This window comes from Fragaria vesca, linkage group LG6, assembly GCF_000184155.1.
Source record: "Fragaria vesca subsp. vesca linkage group LG6, FraVesHawaii_1.0, whole genome shotgun sequence".
In the NCBI taxonomy this organism is placed as follows: domain Eukaryota; kingdom Viridiplantae; phylum Streptophyta; class Magnoliopsida; order Rosales; family Rosaceae; genus Fragaria; species Fragaria vesca.
The window spans coordinates 11,172,205-11,182,693 of record NC_020496.1 but is presented as its reverse complement, the minus strand read 5'-3'; the positions used below and the strand labels follow the sequence as shown (position 1 = coordinate 11,182,693).

At 38.7% G+C, this 10,489-nt stretch overlaps 2 protein-coding genes across 2 annotated transcripts; both read right to left on the bottom strand.

Moving 5' to 3' along the window:
- Positions 1–1,285: 1,285 nt before the first annotated feature.
- LOC101293914 (methyltransferase-like protein 22-like) lies at positions 1,286–6,449 on the bottom strand. The gene is made up of 9 exons (XM_004305243.1): positions 6,332–6,449; positions 6,132–6,251; positions 2,977–3,050; positions 2,786–2,888; positions 2,337–2,387; positions 2,030–2,186; positions 1,781–1,919; positions 1,547–1,652; positions 1,286–1,462 (listed from the first exon to the last, which is right to left on the bottom strand). Exons 1-9 carry the CDS (start codon positions 6,447–6,449, stop codon positions 1,311–1,313), a joined length of 1,020 nt encoding a protein of 339 aa, XP_004305291.1. The 3' UTR covers positions 1,286–1,310.
- A 567-nt stretch (positions 6,450–7,016) lies between these two features.
- LOC101293619 lies at positions 7,017–10,283 on the bottom strand. Its single transcript, XM_004305242.1, has 6 exons — positions 9,868–10,283; positions 9,616–9,748; positions 8,465–8,568; positions 8,166–8,310; positions 7,942–8,082; positions 7,017–7,802 (listed from the first exon to the last, which is right to left on the bottom strand). The coding sequence occupies exons 1-6, from the start codon at positions 9,903–9,905 to the stop codon at positions 7,017–7,019; spliced, it is 1,347 nt and encodes a 448-aa protein (XP_004305290.1). The 5' UTR covers positions 9,906–10,283.
- Between the last annotated feature and the right edge of the window lie 206 nt (positions 10,284–10,489).

The window sequence follows — 10,489 nt, the reverse complement described above, 5'->3', positions numbered from 1 at the left end:
CCATTGTACGTAGCTTCCTTTAAATAAAATTGAGGTTGAAGACTGAGGGTAAAAAGTGACCCGTGACTCTAATTTTAGCAAAGGTCAGAACCCTTTCTCACTGTCATCGTTTGAGCCTTAAGCTAAACAAACGTAAAGGTGGCAGTGGTTCTGAGGCATACTTTCTCGATTTCTTACCAAGCTATTTTTGGTTAACGGGTTCAAACAAGACATGGCCTTGGGTTTGCCTTAAGCTTATAAGGTGAAAGTTGTGGAGACAGGTCTGAGGTGACTTGGTCTAAGGTGATTTGTGATGTTGGCATCCTATGTCTAAAGGCATTGGGTGATGATATGATGAGATGAGGTATCCGTTACATGCATGCCTATGCGCGGGAAACGTAAATTCAAGTTTTGATCCTCGACTCCCAAGACGTCTCGGACACTTGACATTTGGCCTCTATAGATCTTACAAAAATCCTGTCCTTCCACACCACAACCCACTAATAAGCCCCATTTGGCCTAGTGTCTTGGGTCCACATTACTGGCTGGCCGCGTGGCGTGGCTTGTGATGGATGGGTTTCGGTATACCATCCACGATGCTTGTGCGCAACTGTGTTTGACGTGTGTTGACACATGGATGAAATGGGCGGGCATGTGGTCATTGAAGCGTGTCCATGAGAAACCACGTGCCATAAAGGGAGTAGGCTTAGGCATGGCATGGCATGGCCTGGCTTAACTCTAAATGGGCCTTGAGTAGATTTGGGCATGTCATGGCGTGGCTTGCCTCCCTCGTCCTAGATAGGCTTGGGCATAAATGGGCATGTCATAGTAGGCTTGGGTATAAATGGGCATGTCAGAGTAGGCTTAGGCATAAATGAGCATATCATAATTGGCTTGGACATAAACGTCATGGCGTGGGCTTGCCTCCCTCGTCCTAGATAGGCTTGGGCATAAATGGGCATGTCATAGTAGACTTGGGCATAAACGAGCATATCATAGTAGGCTTGGGCATAAACGAGCATGGCATGACTTGGCTTGGCTTGGCTTGACTCCCAAATGGGCCTTGTGTAGGCTTGGCATGGCTTTCGTGACCTCCTATAATTTGGACATGTCATGCCGTGGCTTAGAGATTTTGTACCAAGCCCCAAGTTGCTCGAGGCAGACCAAACAACTCGGATCCAGGCCTCATATCAGCTATAAGCCTGATCATTGACCTTAAGTCTCTAAAAAACAGGTTTACATTTTTGGGTATCAACAACATTTTAGTTAGAGCTGAAGTATGTCAAATTTGACATTGACACCTCACATGTCAAATTCCAATTTGACACAAGCTATTTGGCTACTCCATTGTAGTTGCTCTTAATTTCCCAAATCTCGACATCACTTCCTCTTTCGTACTCTTTCACATATTGTGGAATCTCTGTAATATCTATGCGTTTGCCCACAAAACAAGGCTCTGTACCACATTTATGGCCTTTACAATCTGCACAATCCATTGAAAACACAAATTATGAACTGAAATAATGAACATATGTGATGACCATCCTTGATGGAAGAGTATATTTACCTTCTTCCGACCGCAAATAACTTCGGAAATGTAAATAACCATTTGCAACAACATCAAGATCATGAAGACTAAAGTTGTAGCGTTTTTCCAAAGCTAAGAATAACACCTGAATTGAAGAGAGATAAATAACAATTAGAATGTAGTTAAGCTCTCTTGCGGTCTCCATCTTTTTAATTGAAATTTACTTTTGGTATGTCAGATTATCAGAGGCAAAAGGACAAATTCTCAATATACCTTTTCGGAACCGAGAGACATTAATCTCTCTAAAGTGCTGAAAAATGCATCTGTTAAGTCCTCACTGTAGATTACATCCGCAGCTACAAGTAAAGAAGCTTCATGGGCTATTTCAATTTCTGATAAGGTCCAAGAATACCTAGGTGACACCATCAAAACACTTGTTTTATATAATCAAGTAGACTATGTTAGGAAATATGTTTATTGTAAAACACTGAATAATTATGAACCAGGCGCAGTAATTATCACCTTTTAGTTTTACCGGAGGATTCTTCTATGCTTAATCTTGGGGGCCACGGATCCATCCAATCAAGTTCACGCACATAGACTTTAGTTCCACGAGCAATGAGTTCAGAATTAAGCTCAATATTTTTAGAAGAGTTGTCAAGGATCTCATTCCCATGGTCTGATACAGAGGGCATCCTTATATAATCAGCAATCTGAATTGGATACCTAACCTGTCTATTCATGGAACTTGCTGACTGGATCTTGCAAATCAATGAAACCATTGATGTTGAATTCCTAGCCTATAAAAACCCACTTATAACCATTGTACCTGTTATAAATACTGTTTTAGCAACACGCGCTAGTAGTATACCCACCAACCCTGGTAAAGAGAATGACATGTCAACAAAAGAAGTCGATACAATTTTGAATGACTTTGCACTTTGCAGTATTGACTCCGTAAAAACAAGGTATGTTATGGAACACAAATCTTTAGGAATCATAAAGTGAAATGAGAATTTTCCAACCCTGACTATGGTTCTTGAAAAGGGTACTTACTTTCCTTACGTCTACAAACATATGAACTTGAGACACAATTGAGAATTTGTATGGCTCATTTTAGTACTCAAATATTAGATTTGGTACAGAAAATCTCTATATCTAGGAATAATTTGATGGAGGACTAATGGAATATTACCACATGTAATAAGTTCGGTTAGCTCTTTGGAGCGACACACCATTTACAAGTTAAACAAGGACAGCAAATATTGATCAATGTACCTGTACCAGCACCAAGTTCTAGTGATACAACTCCATCAAGCTCGGATGATGTGAACATCTTATGCAATATAAAATCAGACAAGACAAGTTCTGCTCTCCACACCTAACGAGAAAACCGAGCATGCATGAATACTTAAATAAACTACAACTCAAAAGGTGAAACTAATTACAACTAGAAGAACCAGGGTTACCTGCAAACCAACACTTGGTAGTGTTGATGTGATACTATGCTGGATGGTCAAGCTATAGCTATAATTAGACAATTCTGCACAATCTCGTGGAAACAAATTGTCAAAACAAAAGGAACACCACTGAAATAACTGTAAAAACAAAGTGTGGTCTTATGCTACTTTTGGTTAAAGAGAAAGCTAGTGATATTTCCAGGAGAACATTGAATAGTACTAATGGGAAAGCACCAAATGATATTGTGGAATTTTGGAATTTTGGAAATCCTTGTTTGCTAATAATGTGGTCTTATAAACTATCTAAGGTTGGACTTCAGCTTCAGGTAAAAGGCTTTGGCGAACTTGACAATGGAAATGATGCACCCAACCGGCAACAGATTGGTAGCTCCAAAAAGAAAAGGCATAGGAACTAACTAACAAACCTAAAGACTTGCCTAGTAACCAGTTCCGTCCCAGAATAACTTTTAAGTAGGAGATGTGCATTTAGAATAGTGCTACATTATAGTCAAATCACTACCTCATTAAAATCTGCTTGACTTCTAAGCATAACCCTAATCCTCAAGTGAGACCTTTTAGATTTGGAGAAGTATGGCATGAACAATCTAATATTTTTCAGACTAGCAGGAGTACTTGAAAGGTTATGCACAATCTAAGTCCCATGGATTTAATCAAGCTACTTACATAAATTTTAATAGCTTTGAACAAGAACAAATGGTATTGACTTTCGATCAACTTGAGCAGAAAAGAGAGCAAGTACCTTGCAGACTTGTAGGAACTTAAAAGCCCACTCTGGAAGGTTCCTAACCCTTTAGTCCCTCAAGCGGAAATGCACGTCACAAGGATTTAATTAAGTTTTGGATCAGGAAGCTATCTTGGCATCAAAAGTCTACACTGAATTGCTTCCAAGAGGGAGAAGGAATATATATATTTTTAATCTTACTCAAGCTATTACAAGAAGAAGAGAATAGATGGGCCGAACTGATCATCATGAGAGTAAGGATATTGTTGAAATTAAAAATATAGCTATAATGGTGACAGCTGTGTGGAAAACCTAATGAAAAGTGATGACATGATAGAGATGAATAACGGTTAATCCAATATTGGCGCACTCAAAGCTCAAGGTGTTGATGATAATCTAGATTGTTTCAATCAAATTCAATGGTCAAGTTGTGCTCAGTATATCTCTAATTTGGTGATGGACATTTCTCATACTCAAAGTATTCCATATGGTTTACACTATACCCTGACTGCAGTTCAGAATTTCCAATCAATAGTCCAACTCAGACATACGAGCATGTGTTCCCATTACATACATTCTCTCAAAGAGAATAGATTTTAGGCTCAGAAAGTTACTACGGGACTTCTTAAGAGCTAAAAAGGTCAAGTCAGTGCCTGGAATTCAAATTAGAGCTAACATTCTTGTTGCTCAGAAACTGATGCATTAATTCACAATCTCAAATGTAAGCAAGGGTGTTTAGTGAGGAAGATTGATCTCTGCGAAATTTATGACAGATAGAACAGGGATTATATTAAGAGAGTTCGTCTAGGGTTGATCATCATAAACTATCAATGAGAAATTGACTGATCCTTTTAAGCCCAATAGGTAAAGGGTTGGAGATCCCCCATCTTAATATCTCTTTGTGATATGCCTTGAGATTTTAGTCAAAATATTTTTGATGCAGATGCAGCAAAAACAGAAATTTCTTGTGAAATATATCAGAATAAAAGTTTTTTTTAAACGACAATCAAAGTACAAAATGGAGGATAGGATATCAACTGATATTGCAAAGCTAGTTCTAGACTAAATCTTAATATAGCATAAGGCATACAGCAGAAGAACTCAAAATAGCTACACCACAACAGAATTCCAATTTCTAAGAATAGCATAAATGAACTATGTATAAATTTTGAGGATAACTAATGAGCATAAAGCTGCCTGAGAAGAAATTTTTTCCCAAAAACCTCCGGCTCCTCCCCTTCACATTTTCTCGGACCAATGCCTTTTATCCCCTCCAAATACATCTCTCTATCACTTAATAAGGCCACACAGTTAACTGGATAATCTCCACTCATATTAGACTCCCTAAAAGGCCTTTTCTATACAGTTAATGCAACTAATTGGAGGAAAGACAAAAAGGCAGGTGTGTCTCTCTCACAGTCTCACCAATGTCACAACTGTTGACCTTTCAATGAGAAATTAATGAAACTCTTACCTTAGGAAAATCTTTACTGAAGAGAAACTAATATATTGGAATGGAAGGGTGGTACAAAATTGGTGGTCATATGAACGAAGCCCTTCTTGCAAAAATAGCTATAGACTCCAGCAAAACGACAAGGGCATTGGGAACAATGTATAAAGAATAATATGAAATCTATGATTACATTCCGCAATAATTTGAGTCTTAAATCCGACTGTTCAAACACTTGGAGGGGTGTGAACCGTGTGATACATGTATTTATTCTGGAGTTTTTTTTTCTGGAATAACCCTCCTAAACTGATGGCTTTTTCTGTAGTTAACATATGAGAGAGAATTTCTCACGAATGATTATCGAATAATGAATAATGACTCAAGAAGCCCCTTACCATGAAATAACAATCTTTTCTCTTCGTCTTTAGAAAAAGCTATCATGTGAGGTTGTAAAAGAGCTAGAAGGATTTGGCAACTAATTAGTTCATACTCGTCATTGTTAATGTAAATTTCAGCTCGCTTCTAATCTCCATACTACCTTAATAACTAGATGACTACCATGAGTAAGATGGGGGTGAAGGGGATTAGAGAATGCAAAGGATTATGAAGTGGAGGCATTTCTGCAAGTTTGGATACGTTGGTCAGGTCTTGGATGCAGAAATTCAGAGCCACCACTTTAGCCATAAACTGACATTAACAAATGTATTACTAACTGAGATGTCGAAAATAAAAACATAGTAAAAAGAGGTTGATAGCAGCCATCCCTTAGCTACACTTGGCGGTCCCAATTGTAGAACTCTCAGGTCTAATATAGATTTTTGAACTGAGATAAAGACATTTTAGCCTCTAGCTGAATTGGATAACCAAGAGCTCCCTTATGGACAATCCATTAAGGGCTGTTCTCATAGACACTTATATTCAGTTTGTTTGGTTTCTTAATCGCATCTCCAATATGCAAGAATAACAACTTACTGGTTTTTCGTCTAGGAAGAATGAGATCGCCATCCTTGTCAAAACTTATGGTCTGCTGGGAGCAAGTGGTTGCTTCTATAACTTGGGAATCTTCATTGGAGCTTCTGGGCTCAATCAATCCTATTCATAAGTGGTAGTGTTAAAGGTTTAGAGAGCTTGCATGTTTCAATGAATACAAAACAGAAAAAGAGAATACGTACCAGGCGGGATGGAGAAGGTGAAGTGGGAAAGATGGGGGACAGAGAAACCAGGTGGGCAGCCTAAGTGTACTTCACTCATCACCTCCTCGGCCTCTGATTCTACCGACTCTTCTGCCATTCTAGTTCCACTCTTTCTTGTCTTGTGCTCTTCTGTTCTGTTCTTCCGACTCATAGGCTTTGGTGTGTGTTTTTATTTGTACCAACACAAAACGATGCGTTTTATAGTAACTTTATGTTCAGACACAGCACTAAAGTGCATGACTTGGTACGATGAATATAGGTAGTAGTATTGCCTCATGATAAATTGAAGACGTCTCCTGCTAAGTTATTTCCATGATGAGATTCTATTAGGCCGAAGTCGTGATTCGTGACTACACTTCTAGCAAGTTCTGTTACTAAATTCAACTACTCTATGAGTGCCACACAGACTTCACATTATAATCGAACTAAAATCGCAACTATATTCCATGAGTCTGGCATGTATGTAACTATGTATATCTAATTTGTTGAAATCATGAACTTGGGGATTACTACAATCAGATGTGATCAGTAAACTATATAATGACTAGAAGTCCCTATACTAGATATGATAATGGATATAGACCTAGTAAATTTTTACAACACAGTTCTATGTTGGCCTTCTTCTATGTTCCTTTCAGGAGCTGTAATTCAAGCTACCAATCCATCATATTCCTTTTAGAGCTGCAATCCGGGCTGCCAAGTCATCATACTCCGGTAGTCTTGGGTGCACATGTGACTCTGGTTGAAAGGAATTGGCTCGAGCACTCCTTTTTGTTGGTTCAGGTGAAGCTGATGGCTCTGGTGGTGGCAGAGATGCCGCTCTGCCAGCGGGCACATTTCTTTCAGACCTGCTGCTTCTGTGCCTTGTGGATTCATTAGTATCTTCATCTGATTGGTTGTTGCGAGGTTTCAGATGTCCCTTCATGTTGCTTGAGTCATAGGGTGACTGTTTCTGACTGTAACGCATCAAAAGCCCATCCATTACTCTCTCTTTTTCATCCCTCGGATCACTTCCATGATTGTCAAAACCTGCTTGTGGTTTCGAGGTTTTCCTAACTGACCTTGGTTTTGCATTGTCTTCAACATGACCATTCACCTTCCTGGGTTCCTCAAAGCCACTTTCTCTTTTTCGAGGCTTTGGTTTGTAGTAAGGGGGCGGAGCGAATTTATAAGAAGAGGGCACCTTATTTTCAGCTTCATCCTCGGATCTACTTCCTACTGAACTTGAGGCAGTCATTCGTCCATCATGGGAGATATCTGTTGCTTCATCATCACTACTGCTATGCAGCATGTATTTATCATTAGAGGCATACTTGCTTGCATCATCAGTTACATAGCTCCGTCTGTCTCCATCAGCCTTATTTTTTCTCTTCGGAATAGCATTATCCTTCTTCTGTGATCTGTACATATCATCATCACCATCACATTGAGATCCATACCGAGGCTGCACCTGCACAGATTTCATATATATTCAGAACATGGACTTTGCAGGATACTAAGGGAAATGGTGGCATCTAAGCACATTTGCAGGTTCAGAAAGGATCATTCTTCAATATCGTTTTATGATGGTTATCAAAATGGATGCTTACCTTGTTTGTTGAAGGTGGAGTAAACAGCTTTTGTTCCAGAGCCTTGGAGCCCCATTCGATTGAGTGTTCTTTCGCTATGTGATGCATTAATTGTACCTTCATCTCCTTTGTAGGGGGATTTGACTTGAACTTGTCCACAAGCTATGTGTAAACAGGTAATTGAGTCAAACGAGAAACAACCTATAGCGTACTATAACTTCAAAGAGCAAGTTATGACTTATTACCTCTTTATTTACAAAAGCTTGTATGGAATCTCCATATTTTTCAATGAAAATGTTTCTGAGGTCACGCAGTTCTGGCAAATCAGAAAATCTTGCTGTGGCATATATTACAGACGAAACAGCCTCCTTGCACTCCTCAGGACATTCGCTATAAACCAGATAAACGAATAAGAATAGGAGAAACTAAAAGTTGAACAAACATGTTACATGTGCATACATCAATAGATATGTATGCCATTCATAGTTTCCTACTTTACTCTGCCAATAAAAGCAAAAAGCATTATCATGGAAGCCACCCATACCTCTGATTCTGCATTTGAGAAAGATTACTTAAGATACAGTCGAGAAAGCTCTCCGTTAGTTGATAACAGGTAGTCATATTGTGCTCAACAAGAACTCCCTCAGCCTGTTACACCGATTAATAAAGAGTTAAGAGAATAGGAAATTGTAAAATGGTTTTGGAAGCTTTGTGAGTTTAGTAAAATCATATGCAAACACAATGATTGAACCCCAATGATTCCTATTACAATACTAGTAAAATCTATTTCAATGCAGGACTAAAGATCCATTTAAGTACACTCCAGATTATGTTCCATTTTTTTTCATGTTTAACCTATTAATTGCTAGCATAACATGTTGAGCACTCATGGTTCTCCAATTGGAAGCAAAGTGAAAGAGTCAAGTTGACCAAGGCCAATGCAAATAAAGCCTTGAAACAAGATGAAGATAAAGACAGGTACAAAAGACAGCAAGGAACATAATTCCATCTATATGCCAACACAAATACTCATGACCTGGCATCTCCATCTATCTTACGTTTACCACTACAACAAGTTGGAATCATCTACTGATAAAGCAAACCTTTTTTATGAAGCCACAAATTGGATAACATGCCCAATACACATCTGTTACCAATTCATACAGAATCAATGACTCATGAGCAAACAGAAGGCATTCAATGCATGATCAGCATCATGCAATCCATGGATACAACCATCCTTTTTTTTCAAATTCATTTTTGGTGAAACATGTGAGTCCATGGTGGCAACATAAAATAGGTCTATACCAAGTCCAATCTGTAATGCATCATCAAACATGTGCATATGTGGGCATGTATGTGCAAGTATACATATGATGCTTCTGAGAGGAAGCAACACCAGCATGCCTATTTTTCTGGCCAAAAGAGCAAGCAAACAGATAATCATTTGAAATCAAGAGGCAGGGCACCAAGAAAGCCTATATTTCTGGCAAGATTTGCATCATACCCAAAGAAAGGACTATAAAGGCAAAACCATCCAATATAGAATGACCATAAAAAGCAACTAAGAAACAAATACACCGAAGAAAGAACCATGAACAAAAGGCAATACATTCATGGATGTGCAGTAATCAAAAAACAAGATAAAGATCAAATCTTTTTTGGGCAAAAAAGCTAATGAACAATAAAACTTACCCTCCCATATGCATTAATGTCGAGGCCATTCTTGAGAAGATCAGCAACATCATTCTTCAAATACTTGAGCACAGAGTTCCTTTTCTTCTTGATGGCCTCAAGCCTCACCTTCAAGGTCTTTATATCAGTTTTGCTGCATCAAAAAGACCCAAAATAAGAACCCAAAAAAAAAACAAAACAAAACTTCAAAGAAACAGAACCCCAAATTCACAAACTTGAACAGAAACACAAAATGGGTATGCGCCAAATTACCATTTAGTGGTGAATTTGTGCTTTCTGAACCCAAACATCTTGACGTCTCTGGGAATTTGGGACAAAAACTCACAAAAGCTGGTGAATTAGGAAAGATGAAAACTACTGGGGGAGGTTAAAAAAACCAACACAAAGAACAGAGCTTGTTCAAGAAAATGGGTTTTTTATTTTTTTATAAGAATGCAGCAAAGGTAAAGAATGACCAAGATTTTGGGAAATTGGGAAAATGGGTCAAGCCAAGAATCAGCATTCAAGAAAAACCCAGAAACAAAGAAAGAATACAAATGGGTGAGAGTGTTTGGGAGGGAAAGCCAAAACGAGAGATTGTGAAGCAAAACAATGGTAGGTTTAGCAAAATGGGGCTGGCCTCTCTAAATAGGGGTATATAAGGGAGAAGAATCAAAGCTCAATCAAAGGGAGAGATGGAGGTGTTTTGTTGGAGAAGAAGAAGCTATATATATTGGCAGCTCTGTGTGGGCTTTTGCCACGTACGCCTCTTCTCTTTTGCTCACTGCCTCCCGCTAAAAGTAAATGCCAAAGTGCCCACTTTTAGGGCAGATATTACGTGATTTGGATTATGAAGGAAGGCGAAAAGGGAAGGGTAGTTTGGGAAGAGGAAACT

Bases quoted from the DNA above. Each gene is read 5' to 3' on its own strand.
- LOC101293619 (XM_004305242.1), bottom strand. From the start codon at position 9,905: ATGTTTGGGTTCAGAAAGCACAAATTCACCACTAAATG. The intron at 8,569-9,615 runs GTAAGTTTTATT...TCGGTGTAACAG, and splicing joins ACATTAATGCATATGGGAGG to GCTGAGGGAGTTCTTGTTGA. The intron at 8,083-8,165 runs GTAATAAGTCAT...GTTTACACATAG, and splicing joins AAGCTTTTGTAAATAAAGAG to CTTGTGGACAAGTTCAAGTC.
- LOC101293914 (XM_004305243.1), bottom strand. From the start codon at position 6,449: ATGGCAGAAGAGTCGGTAGAATCAGAGGCCGAGGAGGTGATGAGTGAA. The intron at 2,889-2,976 runs GTAACCCTGGTT...TTTTCTCGTTAG, and splicing joins TACCAAGTGTTGGTTTGCAG to GTGTGGAGAGCAGAACTTGT. The intron at 1,920-2,029 runs GTGATAATTACT...GGTGTCACCTAG, and splicing joins TCCTCCGGTAAAACTAAAAG to GTATTCTTGGACCTTATCAG.